At 44.2% G+C, this 25104-nt stretch overlaps 1 protein-coding gene across 16 annotated transcripts in view; it reads right to left on the bottom strand.

The window, feature by feature from the left end:
• Positions 1–24497, bottom strand: part of STK33 (serine/threonine kinase 33) — a 182673-nt gene extending 158176 nt beyond the window's left edge. For 3 of the 16 annotated variants that reach the window (XM_051824225.2, XM_017345174.3, XM_051824258.2), the window contains exons 1-3: positions 24305–24439; positions 11666–11730; positions 3746–3842 (exon numbers count right to left, since the gene is read on the bottom strand). Coding sequence is in view for 3 of the 16 variants with exons in the window: in XM_051824258.2 (XP_051680218.2) it covers positions 3746–3747 (2 nt within the window). In the remaining 13 variants the exon portion in view is untranslated. Of the gene's footprint in view, positions 1–3745; positions 3843–11665; positions 11731–24016; positions 24209–24304 lie in introns of those variants that run through there. The other 13 variants (XM_051824230.2, XM_017345173.3, XM_051824269.2 and 10 more) reach the window with 10 other exon arrangements.
• Positions 24498–25104: the final 607 nt, after the last annotated feature.

The following is a 25104-nucleotide window of genomic DNA, read 5'->3' as shown; positions in this document are numbered from 1 at the left end:
TACATACTATTTGCTGAACTCTTTATTTAACACAGAGTTAATTATATGTGTATAAAGTTAATTGAAAATAGATCCTAGTAAAAAATAAGAATGGGAATAGGAAAGGGAGGAGGAAGGGGGATGAGAGTGTGGGTGAGAGGGCGGGTATGGTGAGAAGAACCACCATGTTCCTAAAGTTGTAATTATGAAATGTATTAAGTCTGTATGCCTTAAATAAAAGGTTTCTGGGAAAAAAAAATTTTTAAAAAGAGGCTGGCACTTAACACTACCAGAATCAAATTGATTCCAGCAGTTCTTGTTCAAGCAAAACTTCTCAAAGTGTCAAACCCCAAACTCTTTTTTTTTTTTTAAAGACTTATATTATCTAGAGGCAGAGTTACAGAGAGAGAGGAAGAGACAGAGAAAGGTCTTTCATCCGCTGGTTCACTCCCCAGATAGCTGCAAGCTGCCAGAAGCTGGGCCGATCTGAAGCCAGGAACCAGGAGTTTCTTCCGAGTCTCCCACATGGGTGCAGGGACCCAAAGACTTGGGCCATCTTCTACTGCTTTCCCAGGCCATCAGCAGGGAGCCAGATCAGAAGCAGAGCAGCTGGGACAAGAACTGGTGCCAGCACTACAGGTGGAGGCTTAACCTACTATGCCACAATGCCAGCCCCATAACCCGAAACTCTTATTGCTTCCTATTTTATTTCTAAATACCTGGATGAACATCAAAACAGAAGCTGAATTATTACTAGAATATTTAAAAGCTAATGCATGACTCAGAGACATGGTTACTTTGTAATAATAGTTGATTTAATGGTATTTGATAAATGGATTCATTTTAAATCAGACTAAAGATAAATGTAAGTATTCCATAAGAATGGCACAATCTATTAAATGAGGAAATTGTAATAAGCTGTATTAAAAATAAATAAGCTGTATTAAAAATGTGTGTTAACTCATACTTTGTTCCTTCCTTCTCCAAAACAACAGAAGGTGCAGAACATACAAAGTAAAAAGTAAAGATGCAGACAGATAAAGCAAGAGGAAAAATAGACATAGCCACATTGGGCCCAATTGAAGAGGATGCTAAAGAAAGGCACTTAGGGGGCTGGTGTTGTGGTGTAGCAGGTAAAGCTGCCACCTACAATGATGGCATCCCATGTGGATGCCAGTTTATGTTCCAGCGCTCCACTTCCAACCCAGTTCCCTGCTAACGGTCTGAGAAAGCAGAAGAAGATAACGTTTGGGCCAATGCCCCCCTCCAAAGTCGGGGACACAGATGAAGTTCCTGGTTTCTGGCTTCGCACTGGCCCAACCCCTGGCCCTTGCAGCCTTTTGAGGAGTGAACAGATCCAAGATCTTCTCTCTCTTCTCTCTCTTCTCTCTCTCTTCTCTCTCTCTCTCTCTCTCATTCTTATTTTCAAATAAATGAATCTTAGAAAGGAATGAAGAAAGAAAAGCATTGAGGCACAAAGGTTTAAGCTGCCACTTGCAGGGCCAGCATTCCACACCAAAGCCCTGGTTTGAGTCTGTGCTGCTTTGCTTCTGATCCAGCTCCCCGCTAATGCACCTGGGAAGCCCGTAGAAGATGGTCCAAATATAAATGATGTTTGTGAAAAGTTAGCTAGGCTTTTGAAATTTGAGTTGAAACTGAGTTTGACTTGACTTCCTAATGATCTAATTTGGAAATGGTGCATTCTTGAAGTATCTTTGTTGGTTTTCCTTTCTGGTTATTTTAGGTTTCTTAGTTATTAGCTGTAGACGTCATAGTCAATGAACTCAAATGCAGAATAAAACCACTTCCATTAATGAAGATTTCTATTCCTTTATCCAGAAGATGCTAAAATTTATTTGTACTGTCTTTGGTGCAGAGTAAATGAGTTTATAAAAGAGTGACCTATCATATCTTGGTAGTTGAATCATATTAGCTATTACAGCAGTCTCTGATGAGTAAGTCTTCACTAGACACTTTCGGTTACTATCCTGCATTTCTTCTAAATGAATCTTTCTTTCCAACAGTTTCCATTTTGTCATGTCTGAGTTCTTATCACTACCAAGTCATCGTAGAGCAGGGCTGGCAACCTGATTCGTGGGCTTTTCAGCAGCTTCTGACTCATGCTGTTTGGCTCATAAAGTGAAATGATTAGACACACTCATTTGTATAACATGGACCGTCAGTGTCCTAGAACTCCTGTTTCCCTCTGAGGTTATTTCTGAAACTTTTCCAATGTTTCTTCCTTTTTTCTTTTAAAGATTTACTTAATTATTTGAAAGGCAGAGGGGGGTTGGGGAGACGGGGTGGGGAAGAGGAAGAGAGGGAGAAAAGGAAAGTGGGGGGAGAGGGAGAGAAACCGAAGATATCTTCCGTCTGCTGATTCACTTCCTAAATGGCCAAAATAGCCAGAGCTGGTCCAAGCCAAAACCAGGAACCTGGAGCTTCATCCAGGTTTCCCATGTGGGCACAGGGGCACAAGCACTTGGGCCATGTTCTACTGCTTTCCCAAACGATTAGCAGGGAGCTAGATGGGAAGTGGAGCAGCTGGGTCTTGAACCGGCGCCAATATGGGATGGTTGCATCGATGGTGGAGGCTTAATCTGCTCCGCTACAACACTGGCCCTTATGCAGGTGCTTTTAAACATATCTAGAACCATACTTAGACACAGTAATTTCTCACTGAGTAACACAGAAAAATGCAAAGCACTACCTACTCCTCACACTCTATCCCATCTTGGAGCTCTGCAGTTCCTAACACACATGCTTACTTTGGTTTTCTCCACTGTACACACAGATATTAAAGATTCCCTTTTGCCCATTTTCTGGATATACTTCATGGCAGCAGAACCATTAGGATCCTTTTCATAGCATGTTTCTTGAGCATGAATTATACCATAATCCTAACAAAGGTCAAACGCATCAGTGCTTCTCCAGGGAAGTTCTTCCATGCAGTAATGAGTCATTTTTCCTTAGGAATGAAAGTTTCACTCTGCTGAGTAAATGTCTGAGTCAGCCAACTGTGCCATAACCTTCCCTTTTCTCATTTTTGAATTTTATAAGCCCGTACATACATATTTGATTACAGTGACTGATACAGAACCCTTCTGCTAGAAAAGCACATGCTTACAATTTACCACACATCTGCACGTACAATTTTTAGAATTCCATATTAGTAATAAAGTGTAACTCTACTATAGTGAAACACTTCATACTCATGGAGATCCCCTAGTTTCTTGTTTAGCATATATAGTGAACTTAAACATGTATCAGATAACTCAAATTCAGTGTCATTCACTACAGAGTTGTTTGTACTATCAAAATACAAAAAATCCAAGTATCCTTCAACAGGAGACTAGTTAAGTAAACTGTGGTCATCAACATAGCAGAATATTATGCAGCAATTTTTAAAATGAAGAGTTTTTAAAAAAAAAAAAAAACTGGAACAATGTCTAAGAAACTTTTAAGCAAAAAAATAAGGATGCAAGACAATATCTACAGTGTACATCTACAGTCCCATTTGTATAAAGCAAGGATGAAATTTATTCACAAGTGTCATATGCATACTATTTTTATATTTAATTTATACATACACACACAGAACATCTCGTTGTTATTTGTTCACATGCAAAGGAAACCAGGGACAAAGATACAAGGACAAAGGAAACTGTTTTCACCATCTATCCTTATATTTTTAAATTATGTACAAAGTACAACTATTATCCATTCAAAAAATTAAATTTTAAATAATTTATAAGGTTATAGTTACATGCAGAGACTCTGTGGATAAGATCTGTGTTTACTCCCAGCTCTCCATTCACCAGTGTGTAACCTTAGGCAAGTTCTCCAAGTCCCAGTTTCCTCATCTGAAAAATGGGAGTAATGACAGTTACTGAGCAATAAATCAAATCAAGTATATAGCTGGTGCCGCAGCTCACTTAGCTAATCCTCCGCCTGCAGCACCCCGGGTTCTAGTCCCAGCTGGGGCGCCGGATTCTGTCCTGGTTGCTCCTCCAAAATGGCCAGGGCTGGTCCAAGCCAAAACCAGGAACCTGGAGCTTCATCCGGGTCTCCCATGTGGGCACAGGGGCACAAGCACTTGGGCCATGTTCTACTGCTTTCCCAAACCATTAGCAGGGAGCTAGATGGGAAGTGGAGCAGCTGGGTCTTGAACCGGCGCCAATATGGGATGCTGGCATTGCTGGTGGAGGCTTAACCTGCTACGCCACAACACTGGCCCTTATGCATGTGCTATTAAACATATGTAGAACCATACCTAGACATAGTAATTTCTCACTGAGTAACACAGAAAAATGCAAAGCACTGTGTAATAGTAACATCATCTTCATGTTATTTTATAGTCCACCAATGCAGGAGCTGTGAAGAAGTGAGTACCTACTCCAGTCCAGCTCTCTGCGGTGGCCCAGGAAGGCAGTGGAGGATGGTCCAGGTGCTTGGGTCCTGCACCCGCATGGGAGACCAGGAAGAAGCACCTGGCCCCTGGCTTCGGATTGGTGCAGCGCTCCGGCCATGGCAGCCATTTGGGGGTGAACCAATGGAAGGAAGACCTTTTCTCTCTGTCTCTCTCTCTCTCTCACTGTCTAACTCTGCCTGTCCAAAAAAAAAAAAAAAAAATCAAGTATATAAAACAATTAGCACAATTATTACTTAATGCTCTTTTAAATGGTACTGCAGACTTGAAAAATCACACAGTTATGCCATTCCAATCCGTTTTAACCTTTCTTATTCTCAATGAACAAATTTTGCTAGTTTCTTAAGAAAATGTATGGCATTCTGCCACAGTTGTCCATTTTATAACCACTAGAGGTTGGATCTGACCCCAAAGAAGTAGCTAAAGAGTTTGAATTATATGAGGGAGGCAACTAGGAGCCACTGCACATTTGGTATAGGTTTTTATAACAAATCTAAACTTTGCCACTAAATGCAGATACAGCCACATAGTCTCCACCCTACTAAACATAATGCCACTTCGTATTTGTAGTCTTACTTTTACCATTTACAAGGGAATTTAAAACACTTCAGTTCAATTCCTGGAATAAGAATCTCAGAAGGAAGCCCCTTAAAGGATATTATAAATTTTTTCAGCAAGTATAAAGGAATCAGAGCATATATTTTATCCCTCTTTTATTAACATTTTAAATTTAATTTTAATCAACCTATTAAATATGAATCAAAGTGATTTTAAAATAGTGAAATAAATAAATGAAAGCCAAAGAACAGTGATTTGCCAAAAGCCACAGGCTTTAGGAGAAAACAAAAAATAGCTACCTAGAATTCACGTCTTCTCATCCACCTGCTCATTTCACTCACATCCTTATTGAGTAGCCATTCTTACCCGGAAATCATCGAACTTCCCTTACCTACAATGTTTTTCTCTCTCCTGCAGGGACCTTACTATGCAACTCAAGACCTGATTCACAAAAGCTGTCCTGGATTTGAGAACCACAAATCTCTCCTCTAAACTCCAGCTACTGGAGCCTGGGTTGTGGTACATAAAGTTAGGCCACCAGCCTCAACCAGGTGGAGCACGTACTCGCGGTCCAGTCACTCCATTTCCAATCCAGCTCCCTGTTATCGTGCCAGGTAAAGCGGCAGGAGGTGGCCTGAATGCTTGGGTCCCTGCCACCCAAGTGGAAGACCCAGCTGGGGTTTCTGGCTCCTGACTTTGACCGATTGGGAATAAGCCAACAGATGGAAGATCTCTCATTCTCTCCCTCCCTATTTGTCATTCTATCTTTCAAATAAATAAAGAGATAAGATAAATAGGTAAATAGATAATAAATAAATAAATCTTATAAAAAATTAATAAGGTCCAGCTCCTCCACCCTGGGTTACCTGCTATCATCTGTTTCTATTTCATAGTGTATCATCTGCCCAGCTGTAAGCAATCTGAGAGCAAGCTGGCCTGGTGGAGAACTTGTAACTACCACCACCCACCCTCTTTCTCCCCACTCTGACCTTTGGAAGCTCAGACTTGCAGCCTCAGCCCAGCAGAGGCGTCTTCTGCCTCACTCACCCCTCCCTCTAAATTCCTCCATGGACACCTTGCCCTACCTCCCCACCAAGTTACATTTCTCATCTCCAACCTAACCTTAACCCAAGCCTCCTCTCAGAAATCCTTAACTCAGCTCATTTCTTTAGAAATCTTTCTGCAACGAAGGTTCACATGCTGCCCAACTGTATTTACATCGCATGGCATTTCTGCAAATCTGCTCACGGATGCTCACGTGGGCCTGTCCTGTATTTCCATTCACTTTCCATGGCAAAGGTAAGGAGAGGAATGTTTTCTATTCTGAATTCATCTACCACCCACCCAAAACTATACTATTGCAGACAGTAAATATTTTCTTCAACAACTTCTTTTCTATATTCATTCTTCTCTTTTTCAAAAAATCCAACTCTTCATTCTCCTCTAAAAAGAGTGTCGTCTTCTCACATTTACATCAAAGAGATATACAAGTTCTGACTTTGAAAAACACAGTAATTCCAGGGGGGAAATTCTTCTTAAACTACTAACAAAAGTGTGGTGCTTTCAATTTTACAAATGGACAGCTATACAAATGATTGCAATATTTCCTACAGTAATAAAAGCACTCATGCCACGTAGGTTATATAATGAAGGCTACCAAATCCATGTATCCAAGTTGAGATTTTCTCCTGAGCTTTCAGACCCATACCTAAAACTGCCTATTGAGCATTTATCTACAAGGATTGCCCACGAACACTTCAAATTCAATATTTTCAAGACAGTAATAATTATCTCACCTTGCTCCTCCACCCTCAACCCTTACCTTGTTCTTCCTTCCTCACTCCCTGGGTTCCCTATTTGAGTCAATACTCCCACATTCACTGTCTCAGTCAGCTTTGGCTGCTAAAAATTACCTTAGCTTAAGTGGCTTTACAACAAACACTTACTTCTTACTCCTGGAGTTTAGAAGTCTGAAATCAGAGTGATAAGTCAGTTCTTGGGGAGGGCCTTCTTCCTGGATTATAGACAGCTGTCTTCTTGCTGTGTCTTCAAGTGGAGAGCAGAAAGCGAGCCCACTGTCTGGCCTCTCACACTAACCCCACTCACACCAGCTCTACTCTCATCACCTAGTCACTTCTTAAAGGCCTCCCCTCCAAGTACCACCACACTGGCATTACAGCTTCAGCATATGAACTTGGAGGGACTCAATATTCAACCCACTACAGGCACTCAAGCAGCTATACCATAAATTTAACAGTCATTCCACCTTCCATCTCTCTCCCTAAATATGTACATTCTGATTCTATTTCTAAACATCTTTAAAACTAATCTGGGGCCAGCTCTGTGGCATAGTCAGTGTGGCCACTGCCTGTGGTGTCGGCATCCCATATTGGGTGCCGGTTCGAGTCCCAGCTGCTCCACTTCTGATCCAGCTCTCTGCTATGGCCTGAGAAAGCAGTGGAAGATGGTCCAAGTCCTTAGGCCTCTATATCCATGTGGGAGACCTGAAGAAGCTCCTGGCTCCTGGCTTCGGATCAGCATAGCTCCAGCCATTTTGGCCATCCAGGGAGTAAACCAGCGGATGGAAAACCTCTCTCTCTCTCTCTCTCTCTCTTCCTCTCTCTCTCTCTTTCTCTCTGTTGTTACAAAGAACCTCTCCTTCTTTGTAACTTTGCCTTTCAAATAAATAAGTCTTTAAAAAAACTAATATACTTCCCTTCAAAATGGAGACAATAGGAGAAGAGAGATTTGGAGAGGGGACTCGGGCAAATTCTTTCAACTTCCAAGATTGGAGGGTAGTAGTTAAGAAAACCGATTCCACCACCAAATCAGCATATTTCAAACCCAGATGAAGCATTTACTTTTTATTGACCTCAGGCATATTAATGTATGTAGCAGAGATAACACTGGTATCTATCTCATAGGATTGTTGTGAAATATAAATGAATTACCACATGTAAAGTGCTAAGAATAATGTGTGGCATACTTCATAGTATTCCATTTTCAACATAAATAAAATTTTGAAAAGTCTTTTGTCCTATAAAAATGTAATACCTAGAATTTAATACAGAAAATAAAAATGTAGGACTACATGTCCAATTAATCTCAGCCTCCATCACACCTGAAATTTTAGACATATTATGCCCACGGCCATTTGCCCGGTCAATGATTCCAGTATCCCCTCTCTGGACTACAATACCAGCCTCAAGTTAACTAATCTCATTATCTTTAGCCCCTCCAGTATATTCTCCAAACTGCAACCAAAATTATCTTTGAAAATGCTTTTCTAGCTACATCATTCCTCTACTTAAAAGCCATTCAATGTCTCCCTACTACTTTGAATGACAGTTTAAATTCCTTAACATGGCTCAGATACCCCAGTATGACGTGCATTATAGGGTCTCCAGCATGGTCTTTATCCCCTCCCCCTTTTACGACAGGTTCTAGTCATTCTTTTCATTCTTAAAGCTATCAGTCCCTAAGTATTTCAGGGCCAGACTTAACACGTGCTACTTCCTCTGCTTGAAACACCTTGCCCCATCACTCTGCCTTTCAACTGGGTAGTTTTTACCGATCCTTCAAGTCTTAGCCTAGAAGTCACTTCATCCAAAGACACATCCAGTGGCCCCCAAGCCTGGATGAGGTACCTTCTCTATGTATCAAGCAGTACCCTGTATTTCCCTATCTCAACACTGTTCACACCTGCCTATTTTCAATATTCCCCGAGGGACTGTAAACTCCATGCAGGTAGAGACCACATCTTTCTTCTATTCCAATATTCAATACAATGCCTGCCATGTGGCAGGTGCTTCACTAAATACTTGCTGAGAAAATAACTGAATATCAAAAATATGGCTTCAAAGACTTGTGAACATTTTGCAAACATTGCGCACTGGATTTTTTAAAAAGATTTTATTGTTTATTAATTTGAAAGGCACAGTTACAGAGAAGGGTGGGGAGAGATAAAAAGAGAGGTCTTCCATCCACTGGTTCACTCCCTCAAAGAGCCACAATGGCCAGGGCTGGGCCAGGCTGAAGCCAGGAGTCAGGAGCTTCATCCTAGTCTCTGTGTGGGTGCCAGGGGCCCAAGCACCCTCCGCTGCTTTCCCAGGCCATTAGCAGGGAGCTGGATCTGAAGTGGAACAGTTGCAACTCGAACCAGCACACAAATGGGTGCCAGCATTACAGGCCATGGTGTAACCCACTGCACCACGATGCTGGCCCCAAGCATAGGATTTTTCAGTGAAAAATAAGCCAAGTAAATAGCACAACAATAAATACAGAAGCTGAAAGCTTTAGGAAGACACTCAGGATGCTGTAACTGTCAAGTGATCAGGTAAGAATTCTTCAAAAATGACCACATGGGCATCCCTGAAGACGCAAGTAGAGACAGTTCTAGTAATACAGAGGTAAGAAAGCAAGCATAATGACGGGTCTCTAGCCAAGCCTCCAGAAAGAAACCAACCAATCTATCACAGGAGATCTTTTAGATATGAGTCCAAAACACAGGCCTAAGTCTCCTGGTCAGCTATAAATTCTACCACACTGACCTGAAAAATCAGTGCCTGAAATTCATGTAGATTGAACATTAACAGAACAAAAATTTTTATTCTCAATTTACCTTTCTGTATTAACAGTAAATTCTTAACTCTCTTATTTGCCCCATCCCAATCCACAAAGTTAAGTTTCCCTATTCTCCATACTTTTCAGCATTTTATATACAGCTTTGCCTTTATGTTTGTGCACCTCCTCCATCAGATTCTCATGAACTCAAAGATATTATCACTAATTCATCACTGTATTTTTAGGGCTTTCACAGAGCATGTAGGCATTAAGCATTTGTGGAAAGGAGAAAAGGAGGGAGAGAAGAAGGGAAAGAATGAGAAAGAGCAATCTAATTTCACAATTAAGTCAAAAGGCAGCAGTCGATGGCCGGCATTGTGGCATAGCAGGTTAAGCTGCCACCTACAACACTGGCATCCCATATGGGCGCTGGTTCTAGTCCTGGCTGTTCCACTTCCAATCCAGTGCCATGCTAATGCACCTGGGAGAGCAGTGAAGGCCAGCCCAAGTCCTTGGGCCCCTGCACCCACACAGGAGACCCGGAGGAGGCTCTTGGCTCCTGGCTGCAGATGAGTGTAGCTCTGGCCATTGGGCCATTTGGGGAGTGAACCAGCAGATGGAAGACCTCTCTCTGTCTCTTCCTCTCTCTGCCCGTCAAATAAATAAAATAAATCTTAAAAAAGAATAAAGGTGGCTGACCTGCGGCTCACTAGGCTAATCCTCCACCTGCAGCACCTGCACCCCGGGTTCTAGTCCCAGTTGGGGTGCCGGATTCTGTCCCGGATGCTCCTCTTCCAGTCCAGCTCTCTGCTGTGGCCCGGGAAGGCAGTGGAGGATGGCCCAAGTCTTCGGGCCCTTCACCAGCATGGGAGACCAGGAAGAAGCACCTGGCTCCTAGCTTCGGATCGATGCAGCACGCCAGCCGTAGTGGCCATTTGGGGAGTGAACCAACAGAAGGAAGACCTTTTTCTCTGTATCTCTCTCTCACTGTCTAATTCTGCCTGTCAAAAAAAAATAAAAAATAAAAAAGAATAAAGGCAACAGTCAGGAGAGGTAGAGAACTCCCATAGGCACAAGAAAAAGAAGCTCCTTGGTCAATATTATGAATAATATTTTCAGAAAAATGCAGAAGGATATTCTATTAAAGGAAAAAAGAAAATGCTAGATATTCTCTACAGATAGTCATATTTTTACTTTGCAATTTTACTCTAAAATGTTCAGGAAATAGTCCTAAATTCATTTGTTCAGTATTTGTATCAAACATTCAAACATTTGAAAAACACAATTATCTCAACATTTTTTTTTTTTAACAGGCAGAGTGGACAGTGAGAGAGAGAGACAGAGAGAAAGGTCTTCCTTTGCCGTTGGTTCACCCTCCAATGGCCGCCGCGGCTGGCACGCTGCGGCCGGCGCACCGCGCTGATCCGATGGCAGGAGCCAGGAGCCAGGTGCTTTTCCTGGTCTCCCATGGGGTGCAGGGCCCAAGCACCTGGGCCATCCTCCACTGCACTCCCTGGCCACAGCAGAGAGCTGGTCTGGAAGAGGGGCAACCTGGACAGAATCCAGCGCCCCAACCGGGACTAGAACCCGGTGTGCCGGCGCCGCAAGGCGGAGGATTAGCCTAGTGAGCCGCGGCACCGGCCTAATTATCTCAACATTAAAAATAACTATTTGGGGCTGGTGCCATGGTGCAGTAGGTTAATCCTCCACCTGCGGCACCGGCATCACATATGGGTGCTGGTTCTAGTCCAGGCTGCTCCTCTTCCAATCCAGCTCTCTGCTGTGGCCTGGGAAAGCAGTAGAAGACGGCCCAAGTGCTTGGGCCCCTGTACCTGCTTGGGAGACCCAGAAGAAGCTCCTGGCTCCTGGCTTTGGATCGGCACAGCTCCGGTTGTTGCGGCCATTTGGGGAGTGAACCAACAGAAGGAAGACCTTTCTTTCTGTCTCTCCCTCTCACTGTCTGTAACTCTACCTCTCAAATAAATAAATAAAATCTTAAAAAATAAATAACTATTTACACTACGTAATATTCAGGCTGGAGTTAGACAAAAAGATTATCATGTGAAAGATGAAAATTAATTTTAGCAGAGACACAGAATCTGTTCATTCCCCAAGACTGCCAAGGATTTATCTTACTCTGCAACGAATGTGAAGACACTCCCCATGTTGTCTAGTTCTAATGCCTTGGGCTGCATAGGCACCTGGAAGAGAGATGTAATTTGCCTTTGTCACAAACGTTTTGGTGCTCTTTAAATAACAAGTATTAAATGATTATAAAAGTCCCATAAAACTTGTACCTTTGTTACCAAGGAAATTTCTCCCAGCATGATGATGACTTTCTTTTTCACAGAATCAGATCAACGTTTCAACAGCACCTGCACTGAACTTAGGTTCATCCCAGACAACAGATGTCTCTGTCGACTTGGGAAAAGAGGTCACAAACACTTAGACAGACGCTTACCACTTCAGAAGGGAGTCTCCTGAAAGAGAACTCTGCCCTGAAGGATGGGAGAAGATAAGTAACTTCCTCTATTTTATTAATTTATTGGCATGATAACTGGCTTAACTGTAAAGGCATTTCATCTAGAATGAGCAAACTGTTTGGAAGCTAAATGCATTAAATCTTCTTTCATGGGACCTGTAAGTAGTTTTTCAAACTCTTAGTGCTTTGCACTTAATGTTTTATTTTAAAATCAAATTTAATCATTTCATATAACCAGCAGTTCTTCAGGAAGATGGATTTCATTTTACCTCGGTGTCTATTACCTCAGGTCAGAACTGCAATGAATTTGAAACCACTAACACAGTACTCAACAATCCAATTAGTAAGTGACTCTGAAAACACAATTTCCCAAAATGACTATCATGCTCCTACTTCCTACTCTTACATATCTGAAACACTAATTGAATGTCCATACTATTTTATTTATTGATCTTTTTCAAATAATTTCGTAATGAGCCAACAGTGTTCAATTCCCTCTTCCACAAAGGCTCTCTTTTGGAGAGAGAGGCACTCTACGTTAAGAACTTAACAGAGCTTCATTCTTCAAAAACTCAATCTGATAAGAAAATATTTTCTTATGATACTCAGTTATCTCTATGGCACATGGCTTGATATCATTTTATAATAATAGGAACACAAAACAAAACTAAAAAAGTGTAATTATACAAATGTGCATATGTATATAAATATATATGAGTTCATGATACATAAGCACGTCTACTTTGTTAATTATCTAAAATTAAAATTTACCATTAGACAGCTTCACTCAACCACATCATGGCCCACTCAGGAACATAAAACCAAGCATACAAATCACTGAAGTAAAACCCAGAGTGGAAAAGCAGCCACATGACAGCACCAGTGGCCAGGCAAGCACAGAATCTAGGAACTGGGAAGAGTACCTGAATGGAATTTCTCTCAAAGATCTGATGGGCACGGAGAGGAACACTGTTTAAAGTTTTCCAGGGACACAAACCACTTCCTTACTTCCCAAGGTGTCACTGAACACCTACAACAGCATTTCCTACTCACAATGAACCAAAATTATCTCCTTCAAAACCTTCCTACAAGGCATGCCCATTTGTATCCTTCTTACAGTTAAGCCTAGTTCTTCTTTAACAGATCTCAGCCGTCTGAGTATGAAGAAAATGAGTATACGTGCACTTGGTCATATTTCCCAAGACTAATCATCGTTCTACATTCCGAACACCCTTAGCTACCCCTCATATCATCTGAAGACCTTCACAATCCCAGTCCCTTTACCCTCTTAATGGAATTCAGTTTGTCAATATCACTGCTGAAAAACAGCATCGAAGACTAAAAGTCAAATACCATAAATTACCACCAACATTTACTGATATATGGGAAAGGACCAAATTGAAGAACTTTGCCTCCTAGGGAGCAAGTCTTGACCTGTATCATGAAAATAAACAGATAAGCAGAAAATATAAATCAATGCTATCCAAAGACAAGGATAAGGAAAACAGGGGGAAGGTAGCAAAAAATAGTATCATCAAGGTATTCATTTTGAAAGAAGTTAACTATCCTATATGCTAATGCACAACCCAGATCATTTGAGATAATGGTCATCTAATTTAATATGATCAAAACTTCCTAAATTTTCAGTAAGCATAGTCATAAATAGAGTAGTCATAGCCTTTAAAATAAGTTACTTTTAATCTCATCTAAAGAATCAGATGACATAAGAAATACTAAATGTAATTAAGACTTTAGCTTCCCGGGAGATTAGAGCAATCAGACATTTTAAGCATCATAGGAATGAAACATTTGATACAATTAAAGAAATCCTATTAAAAAATTAGTCTGTAAAACAGAGATAATATGGGACTAAGGAATAGCTTATTAATAAGTCATTCAGTTCTGAGTGTAATAAATACAGCTATTACAATTTCAATTCACTGGTGGCTGAGCTCAAAAAGCTAAAATCCTGCCACTCAATCTACACCAAGAATCCAGATCTAATCAGTAAAATCATTGCCTCTTATGTTAAATGAATCAGAATGATTTTTGGTTGAAAGGAATTTAGATGGAAAAAAAAAAAAAACACAGAGAAAACCTAGGAAGTGGCAGGTCTAGAATTTAAGGCCAAAACCTGGGACTCTGTCCACTATATCTGAACAATCCTTCAAGTATTTGAAACAGCTGTGGTACCCTCCCTTCTGACCTCTAAACAACCTTTTCAAAGCCAGCTCCTTCAAGATTCAAAATGTTGGGAAGATTCCAGAACAAAGTCCTACATAAGTGACCTCTGGAACTTCAGACATATTCTTTCATGTCTGAAAGGACAGCTTAAGCCATGCCCTGAGGGGACAAATAACCAGGATACATGGAGGACGGCTGTCCCCAACAAGACTAACATTCCTGAGCCGCGGGACCACTCCTCAACCCTCAGCTACTCCAAATGAGGCCCTGCAAGAGAAACCATCAAAGTGCATCACCAAGAAGGAGTTCTCCCTGAGTAAGAATCATAGCCCCAAAGTAAATGGGAAAGTAACCGGAGAGAGTGCTGGTAAAAGTGGCCGCCTGCTACAAAAAGAGAATCAGGAAAGCAACAGCCCACAACAGATGCCTGGGGAAAACAGAAAATGCTGAAGACAAGAGTTCCCTGGGAGCTGGGGACAGATCTCCAGAGGGCTTAGGGTACAGGTACACACCATGAAGTAGGTCGGTGCTCTGAAAGGCCGTGTATTTGGGTGGGTGGGGTGCACATGCGCTGTGAGATCCTGTAGGCCATGAATCACCTGGTTCACCTTGGCAGAGAGAAGGACTGAGACTGAACACACAGGCTAGATCCAACATCCCCTCCCCCTGCTGACTGTAGCCAGAGGTGCAACACCAAACCCATCTTGGGAATCACTGCAGACTTATGCCCAAACCCATAGATGGTGGCCAGAGCTCCCTGTCCCCACCCAGCACACCCCCCTGGAACTCCAGCACAAGTCTCAGGTACTCCACTGAGCCAGAAAGTCACATTTCTAAAAATAAAGCCTTCAGGACCAGCACTGTGACAAAGCGGGTGAAGTCGCCACCTGCAGTGCCAGCATCGCAAATGGACACCGGTTCGAGTCCCAGCTGCTCCACTTCTGATCCAGCTCTCTGCTTGGGCTGGGAAAGCAGCAGAAGATGGCCCAAGTCCTTGGGCCCCTGCACCTGTGTGGGAGACCTAGAAAAAGCTCCTGGCTCCTGGCTTCGGAGAGGCACAGCTCTGGCCATTGCAGCCATTTGAGGAGTGAACCAGTGGATGGAAGATTTTTTTTTCTCTCTCTCTCTCTTTCTCTCTCTGCAACTCTGCCTTTCAAATAAATAAATCAATCTTTAAAAATTAAAAGACACATGAACAAGGAAGGCAATATGACTTTTCAAAACGAGCACAATAATACATGCATATTGGACTGTGAAGAAAGGGAGACTGACGAAATGCCTGAAAAGGAATTCAAAGAATGTCAAGTTACTCAAGAACACAGAGAAACAGCTACAGGAAATAAAGAAATCTGTATAGCCCTGGATGAGAAATTCTGCAGAGATAGACATACTGAAGAAAAATAAGGCAGATACATAGAAATGAACTGTTCATAAGTCAAAATAAAAACTACATTCAAAAGCCTTAAAAACAGACTTGTGAGGCAGAAGAAAACGTATCAGATTTAAAAGGCAAGACTTTTGAAATTTCTCAGACCAAAAAAAAAAAGAAGAAGAAAAAATTAAGAAGGTGTTTGGAATCTATGGGATACCATTAAATGATCAAATATATGAGTCTTAGGAATTTCTGAAGGTATGGAGGAAAAAGAGTGGCTTAGAAAACTTATTCAGTGAAATAACAGCAGAAAATGTCCCCAGTCTGTAGAAGGATATGAACATTCAAATACAGGAAGCACAGAGAACCCCAAATAGGCATGGCCAGAAAAGATCCTCAGCACACACATTATAAACTTTCAAAACTGAAACATAATTAATGCTATAACTAGTACTCGAATAGTATTTTACACTTTGTGTTTCTGTGTGGGTGCAAACTGTTGAAATCTTTACTTAATATATGCTAAATTGATCTTCTGTATATAAAGATAATTGAAAATGAATCTTGATGTGAATGGGAGGGGAGAGGGAGTGGGAGAGGGGAGTGTTGTGGGTGGGAGAGAAGTTATGGGGGGGGAAGCTATTGTAATCCATAAGCTGTACTTTGGAAATTTATGTTCATTAAATAAAATAAAATATAAAAAAAAGTGAAACATAAAGAAAATATCCTAAAATATCCAAGACAGAAACACCAGATCACCTTTAATGGGGCTCCCATCAGATTAACAGCAGATTTCCCAACAGAAACTCTATCTCACTTTAAAAGGATAAATTTTATGGTATGAAAATTTTATCTCAGTAAAAAAGTGAGGTACAACTATAAAAAGCAGTTAAGTGTGCACATTATAATCTAAGAGATATGGCTGAAAAGCAACTCAGAAGATAACTGGAAGATCACTGCTGACATCGGTGCTTACTTTCACAACAAATATGAAAAACATTGTCTTACTGCCATAAACTGAACACCAAAATAATGAACACTCAGAAGAAAATTACATTTCCACGTAAAATATCCAAGAATAAATATCTGCCTTCTTCCCAGTATTTTAGCTGATTAGTAGTTGAGCTCCCTAGAGCAGATAAAAAATTTGAAAGAATCCAAATAGTGTAAAAACCTGAGCCGCAGCTGCACTGCCTTTGGTAACTGGTAAATGGATTCTCTCCCAGTGAGCTCTGTACTACAGATGAGCACTGAGCCAGGATAATGACAAGTAACAGAGTAGAACTTTCAATCACCAACAAACACCTCAGCCTTGGGACCGGATAAACATTTTCTATAATATTTTTAATAGGCCTTGAAGTATATTTGTGAATCCAAATGACCATTTTTTCAGATAACCATCAGTTTATGTTAATACATAATACAAGAAAGCTTTTTATGACTAAGAGTAGAGTGTAAAAGTGAAAATATTATACAATATTCTAGAACTGTGTCTGGCACATCATAATGTTATATGAATGTTTTAACAGTTAATATTATTTGTAAATGTAGATTTAAAAAGCAACAATATTTCTACATCAAGTTATCTTAATCAACAGAAAATTTGTTTTCCTTACTTTATCATAATGTTAATAACACATGTTCACTGGGGCCGGTGCTGTGGTCTAGTGGGCTAAGTCCCTGCCTGCAGCACTGACATCCCATATGGGCCCAGTTCGAGTCCCAGCTGCTCTTCTTCCAATCCAGCTCTCTGCTATGGCCTGGGAATGCAGTGGGAGAAAGCCCAAGTGCTTGGGCCTCTGCACCTGTGTGGCCATTGCGGCCATTTTGGGAGTAAACCAACTTATGGAAGACATTTCTCTCTGTCTCTCCCTCTCTCTATCTGTAACTCTACCTCTCAAATAAATTAAACAAAAAAAAAACCATGTACACTGATACTCAAACTGACACGTCCAATGGTTGTTAAGAAAGATAATTAGGGGCCGGCACCGCAGCTCACTAGGCTAATCCTCCGCCTTGCGGTGCCGGCACACCAGGTTCTAGTCCCGGTCGGGGTGCCGGATTCTGTCCCGGTTGCCCCTCTTCCAGGCCAGCTCTCTGCTGTGGCCAGGGAGTGCAGTGGAGGATGGCCCAAGTGCTTGGGCCCTGCACCCCATGGGAGACTAGGATAAGTATCTGGCTCCTGCCATCGGATTAGCGCGGTGCGCCGGCGCAGCACGCCGGCTGCAGCAGCCATTGGAGGGTGAACCAACAGCAAAGGAAGACCTTTCTCTCTGTCTCTCCCTCACTGTCCACTCTGCCTGTCAAAAAAAAAAAAAAAAAAAAAGAAAGAAAAGAAAGATAATTAGTCCACTATATGTAGAAATGATAATCTGGCCGGCGCCGCGGCTCACTAGGCTAATCCACTGCCTGCTGCGTCGGCACCCCGGGTTCTAGTCCCGGTTGGGGCGCCGGTTCTGTCCCAGTTGCCCCTCTTCCGGGCCAGCTCTCTGCTGTGGCCCGGGAGTGCAGTGGAGGATGGCCCAAGTGCTTGGGCCCTGCACCCGCATGGGAGACCAGGAGAAGCACCTGGCTCCTGGCTTCAGATCGGCGCAGTGCGGGCCATAGCAACCATTTGTGGGGCGAACCAATGGGAGGAAGACCTTTCTCTCTCTCTCTCTTTCTCTCTGTCTACTCTGCCTGTCTAAACAAAAAAAAAAAAAAAAAAGAAAGAAAGAAATGATAATCTATTTATTACTAAAGTTACTACCCCTCATCTTATGAACTTTTCTTAAAACAACTCAGGTCAATAAAACCATAGGGATTTGAGATGTAATTAGTTTCTTTATGCACCCTACAATTTAGTTATTAAAGAAAGAAGGGGCCAGAAACGTGGCACAGCAGGTTAACTCGCCACTTGTTACCTTGGCATCCCATTTCAGAGCGCTCCTTTGAGTTGCAGGTGCTCTGCTTCCGATCCAGCTCCCCAGATGTGCCTGGGAAAGCAGTGGACGATGGCCCAGGTTCCTGGGATTCTCCCACTCACATGGGAGACCAGGATGGAGTTCCCAGCTCCTGGCTTCAGCCTGCCCAGTCTCAGCTGCTGAAGCCATTTGGAGAGTGAACCCACAGATAGTCGATCTCTCTCTCTCTCTCCCTGTCTCTCCCCCCTCCCCCGTGTGTGTGTGTGTGTGTGTGTGTGTGTGAGTGTGATTCTGCCTGTCAAATCAATAAACAAATCTTTAAAAAAAAAAAAGACAGGAAAAAAATCCACTATAATTTAAAAAAAAGATACATTAGTACAGTTTAACAATATGCTGTCCATTCTTCACAGGCTAGAACCCTAACACAAATCCAGGCAAAACAAAATTAGCCTCACTAATGTATGTTGGAGTTCAGTAGGAAGGAAAATTCTGGTGAAATGCATCTTTTTTTATTTTTTTTTTGACAGGCAGAGTGGACAGTGAGAGAGAGAGACAGAGAGAAAGGTCTTCCTTTTTGCCGTTCCTCCAATGGCCGCCGCACGCCGAGCGCATCGTGCTGATCCAAAGGCAGGAGTCAGGTGCTTCTCCTGGTCTCCCATGGGGTGCAGGGCCCAAGCACCTGGGCCATCCTCCACTGCACTCCCTGGCCACAGCAGAGAGCTGGCCTGGAAGAGGGGCAACCGGGACAGAATCCGGCACCCCGACCGGGACTAGAACCCGGTGTGCCGGCGCCGCAAGGTGGAGGATTAGCCTAGTGAGCCACGGCACCGGCCTGAAATGCATCTTAATACATACCAATTTATCAATGCCAGGAAACTTGGCAAATTATTTTGTTACATTTTCCATTTTAAGCCTCTTTCTAAAAACAGGGAAATTGTTTCTCAATATGTAACAGCTGTGGGTGAAACACCATACAGGATCATGAGAAGTAGAATAACCTTCCAAAGATCACATCTTCCCTTTTAGAAAGATAGAAGTCTCTAAGGCTAACATTCTACAAATTCACAATGCATAACAGACACTGCCAGAGACTGAGCCTTCTTCAGTCTCGCTTTTCTTCCATCTTCAAAGAGACGTGAAGATGGCATGAGTATCACCCTTTGCACCTCATCTGTTAGGTTTTTTATTAGACACCACACTACTCACCTCTCTCTCACCTACTCTTTACCTCCCGACTTGCTGACCTCACCAAGTAACATTCTTAAAGAAAACAGATACCTGGTCTCTGCATAGAAAGGATTTTCTATATATAAAAGCAATGAATCGCAAAGGAAAAGATTAATAGGCAGACAACATTAAAATTACTTTAGCGTCTATCAATCAAGAATCATTATAAATTAAATGGACAGGTTGGTGTATGGAAAATGCCCCCATGTCAAAGCAAAGGCTAATATCCTCACTGTAGGAGGGAGGAGTGCACATGAAGCAGCGGGGGCCAGGATGGGCCCGGCAGCCCACCTCCTCCCCACAGTGTACCTACAATAACAGGGTCACACTTCTCTCTCCCAGGTGTGAGGCTCACTGTGCCCCTCCCCGTCTGCCCTGATCCTCTGCCTGCTACCTGGATGCTCTCCTGCTTCCAAGCTCCAAACGCTTCCCCAGCCCCAGCCCCTGAGACTGTTTTCTCTTGCTTAGTAGCCTGCAGACAAGTAACAACTTGCCCCAGGCTCCAGGGCTACCTTCCAACTAACTCCAGCTAACGCCGAGCACACTAGCTCCTGCCCTGGCTGGGGAAGACAGAAAGCCAACAGTTACACAACTGATAAGGACAAAATTGAGACTCCAATAAAAAAAAATCAACAAAAAGCTCATACAGGCCTTTCATAGAAAAGAAATATCTAATAGCCAGCAACGAGATTTTTTTAAATGCTTGACCACATTAATAATGACAGATATGAGTTAAAATAAGGAGGTATACTTTTTATCTGTGACATTAGCAAAGTTTTTTTAAAAATAAAAACAATGTTAGCATGGGTTTCATAAAACTGATGGTGGGACTGTAAATTGGCATAATCTTTCTGAAGATGTAAGGCAGTAAGTTTCAATGTTTCAGGAGCATTAATAATGTTCCTGTATTTTGATGCCATAATTTCATTTTTAGGAATTGATGTTAAGAAATAAAAAATGTTGGCCGGCGCCGCGGCTCACTAGGTTAATCCTCCGCCTGCGGCGCCAGCATACCGGGTTCTAGTCCTGGTCGGGGCGCCGGATTCTGTCCCGGTTGCCCCTCTTCCAGGCCAGCTCTCTGCTGTGGCCTGGGAAGGCAGTGGAGGATGACCCAAGTACTTGGGCCCTGCACCCGCATGGGAGACCAGGAGAAGCACCTGGCCCCTGGCTTTGGATTGGCACAGTGCGCCAGCCGTAGTGGCCATTTGGGGCATGAACCAATGGAAGGAAGACCTTTCTCTCTGTCTCTCTCTCTCACTGTCTAACTCTGCCTGTCAAAAATAAATAAATAAATAATGTAATGAAAGTATTTAAGTATAAAGATACTCATTGCCATATTTTATACTTGAAATACAAATATCCAACAATAAGTAAATTGCAATTAACTCTTATTTCATCCATGGTATGATTATGGGGACAACAAAAATGATATGATGGGATAGATGTTGGGCATAGCAGTTAAGATGCCTCTTGAGACACGCACATCACATCAGAGTGCCTGGTTCAAGTCCCAGCTCTTCCACTTCAGATCCAGTTTCCTGCTAGTGTACATACGAGCAGGCAGCAGGTGGGGCAGATGTAGCTGGATGCTGACACCCATGTAGGACACTGGGACTGTCTCTGTCTCCCACTGCACCTCTGCCTTTCAAATCAAATTAAAATAAGCCAAAATAAAAAATTGTTAAAGATACTTTAAAAAACTAAAATAAATGGCATGGGGTCCCTGTTGTGGCACAGGGGTTAAGCCTCTGCTTGCTACACTGGTGCCGCATATCTGCGTGCCTGTTTCAGTCTTAGCTACTCTGCTTCTGATCCAGGAAAGCAACGGAAGGCAGCCTGGATGGAGTTCCTGGGTCCTGGCTTCAGTCTGGCCCAGACTTAGCTGTTGCAGCCATCTAGGGAATGAACCAGTGCACGAAAGTGCTCGCTTCTGCTCACTCCCTCTCTCTTGTCTCTCTCTTTTTCTCTCTCTCTCACTCGCACCCCACCTTTACCTGCCAAACTGCTTCAAATAATTTTTTTTTAATGACATGAGCTGACACTAAAGACCATTCACTATGCTAAGCACCTAACATGTATTAACTCATTTACCCCTCAAAACATGACTTAGAACCTGAGACAGGTCAGTGCCAGAATGACCTCCACCTCCCAGCTGAGGAATCTGAGGGACGGAGAAGTTACGGGATGGGCTCCACTTACACTAAGACAGAGCTGCAAGTCTTTATCTGAGATTCAAAAACCCAAAAAGCTCTGAAAACAAAATGTTTCCATAAATTTGTGATAAACCCAGTTGCTGGGAAAACTTCATGTGAAACCACTTATCATCTTTATCCTACTTGGAGTAAATATTTTATTAAATAAAAGTTCATGTGTTTAATTACAGGGTGCTGCCCCAGACCCTACTAGACGTCACACAGTGTCTATCCCAGGTCATCTTTCTATAAACTGAAATATTTTGAATTGTAAAACGCAGCCAGTCCCATAAATTTCAAATAAGAAATTGTGGTGGTGCTGGAAGCCAGTTCCAGCAGGCTGGCCCAGAAGTCGGTGCCACCTAACCACCCTGTGACACTTCCAGAGATCATTTAATGAAATGGGGAAATGCTTAAAATTCAAACATTCGAGTATTTATTAACTACAGAATATGCACCAGCCACATGCCATCAATTGTGGCAGGCGACATAAGGAGAGAGGACTGGAAGCTGTATTAAACGACAGAGCAGCAAGGGGCTGTTTTCCTGAGGCAACATTTGTGCCGGATGCACAAGGGCTAATGACAGAGTGACAGGAAGAGCACGCGGGCAGGGAGCAGAGCGCGTGCAAAGAACCTACAGTGCCGGGGACAACGGTAACAAAGGATGGGAAAGAGGGCCAGTGCTGAGTAACCACGTGCCCCAGGCTGTCTGAGGGACAGTCCCAAGTGCAGCCTTCTCCCCAGTCCCCATAGAAATAACAGCATTCTCTTTTATCATCACAAATATCTTGGTGACCAGCGCTGTGGCACCTGTGGTGCCGGCATCCCATAAGGGTGCCAGTTTGAATCCTGGCTACCCTCCTCTGATCCAGCTCTCTGCTATGGCCTGGGAAAGCAGTAGAAGATGGCCCAAGTCCTTGGGTCCCTACACTCACGTGGGAGACCTGGAGGAAGCTCCTGGTTCCTGGCTTCAGATTGGCCCAGCTCCAGCAGTTGCAGCCATTTAGGGAGTGACAGTGGATGGAAGACCTTTCTGTCTCTCCCTCTCTCTGTCTGTAGCTCTACCCCTCAAATAAATAAATAAAACAAAGAACTATGATGGTCCTGGATAATAAAGCATATGGTCACCCAAGTTTTAAGCCACATTAGAGCTGCAACTCTATCCTAAGAACACAGAGGAGTGTAGTACAATCAAGCACAATCTAACTTTTTAAAAGGCTGGGACTAGGGGCCGGCACTGTGGTGCAGCTGGTAAAGCCACCACCTGCAGTGCCGGCATCCCATATGGGTGCCGGTTCAAGTCCCGGCTGTTCCACTTCCGATCCAGCTCTCTGCTGTGGCCTGGGAAAGCAGTAGAAGATGGCCCAAGTCCTTGGGTCCCTGCACCTGCGTGGGAGACCTGGAGGAGGCTCCTGGCTCCTGGCTTCCAATCAGCTCAGCCAACTGGGGAGTGAACCAGCAGATGGAAGACCTCTCTCGCTCTCTGCCTCTCCTTCTCTCTCTGTGTAACTGTGACTTTCACATAAATCTTAAAAAAAAAAAAAATTAAAAAATAAAAGGCTGGGACTAGTGAAAGGATAAAGCGAACGCCTTAGGACCAGTTAGGAGGATACTACAAGACACTGGGCAACAGGTGAGTGCAGCTTGTTCTAGGTGACAGTGGTAGAGAAATAAACAGACGGATTTGAGATTTGGTTTGGAGACATAGTTAACCCTGAGGATGTTTCTTCCCATTGGCAGAGCCCTCCGCGGGGCCCGCCAGTGGAGCTGCTGGGCAGGCAGCCGTGAGCAGGGGTCCTCCCCGGCTGGTCCTGGCTGGTGATGCGAGCCCAGGAGGATCAGGCCGCTGTCGGCACGCAAATGTCCCTTAAACTCACTCTCCAGCGCTGGGCCTTCACCCATCACAAAACCGCTAAGCGGAGCCCCCAGCTGTGTGCCCCATCACAATCAGCATTTAGGAAACTGAACTAAGGCACAGGGCCTCGATGGCCTAGCCACAGAGCCAGCCTCTTCACCCCCGTGTGCACCCGCTGGGAGCGGGGACAGACAGAATCACCCTATGAGGTGCTACGAGAGAAACGCACCTTCAGACCTGCTGAAGATGTTACCTGCCGCACACACTTACCCTAAGGTAAATTCGCATTAAACATTCAAAAAGGTTCACGTCCCGAGATGGGGTAGAGAGGAACCGGGGCAGCCAGGGCGGCCCACGCCGAGCGCCGGCCCCGGGGGAATGGAGTCCCAGCGGCGGGGACTCCACAGCCCGGCCGCCCGCCGAGCCGCAGCCGGAGGCCCAAGAGGCCGGTTTGCCCCCGCGCGTTGCCATGGCAACAGCCTCGGCCTGCCGCTCCGGGCCGCCCGCCCCTCCCGCTGGACCGGCCTCCGGGGGCGACCTTAGGGACCGACCACTCACCCAGGCCGGCGGGCGGACTGGCCTCCGGCAGGCACGACACGTAGCCCAGCCCGGAATCCCGCACCTGGAGAAACTTTCGCGGCCGGCGGAGCACCCGTGGGGAAGTGGACGGGGGCCGCGCGGGGACAAAGCGCGACGGCGGGCGCGAAGCCCCTTCTTCCCGCCGCCCCGCTGGCTGGGAGGCGCGGACCGCACAACGGCGCCCGCGTGCCCAGCGTGCGCTCCGAGGCGACGCGGCGGGCACCTCCTCCTAGGGACCGGCCTGAGAATCCCGGCTGCAACCGAGAAGCAGCCGGTGTTCACAGACGAGGGCAGCTTCGTAAGCGTAAGAGTGCGATGGCCATGCCAATCATATCGCTCGGGGCCCAGCCAGTGGAAGCTGGGGCTGCAGGCCTTGCGACGAACTGGGTGCGGAGCTGGGTTAAAAATACGGGAATGGGCCGGCGCCGGCTCACTAGGCTAATCCTCCGCCTTGCGGCGCCGGCACACCAGGTTCTAGTCCTGGTCGGGGCGCCGGATTCTGTCCCGGTTGCCCCTCTTCCAGGCCAGCTCTCTGCTGTGGCCAGGGAGTGCAGTGGAGGATGGCCCGAGTGCTTGGTCCCTGCACCCCATGGGAGACCAGGAGAAGCACCTGGCTCCTGCCATCGGATCAGCGCGGTGCGCCGGCCACAGCACGCCGGCCACGGCGGCCATTGGAGGGTGAACCAACGGCAAAAGGAGAAAGAGAGAGAGAGAAAGAGAGAAAAAAAGGAAAGGAAAGGAAAGAAAATACGGGAATGATCTGAGTAGGGCTGCTTGGA

This window comes from Oryctolagus cuniculus, chromosome 1, assembly GCF_964237555.1.
Source record: "Oryctolagus cuniculus chromosome 1, mOryCun1.1, whole genome shotgun sequence".
Lineage (NCBI taxonomy): Eukaryota > Metazoa > Chordata > Mammalia > Lagomorpha > Leporidae > Oryctolagus > Oryctolagus cuniculus.
This window is presented reverse-complemented; position numbering and strand designations above follow the sequence as displayed.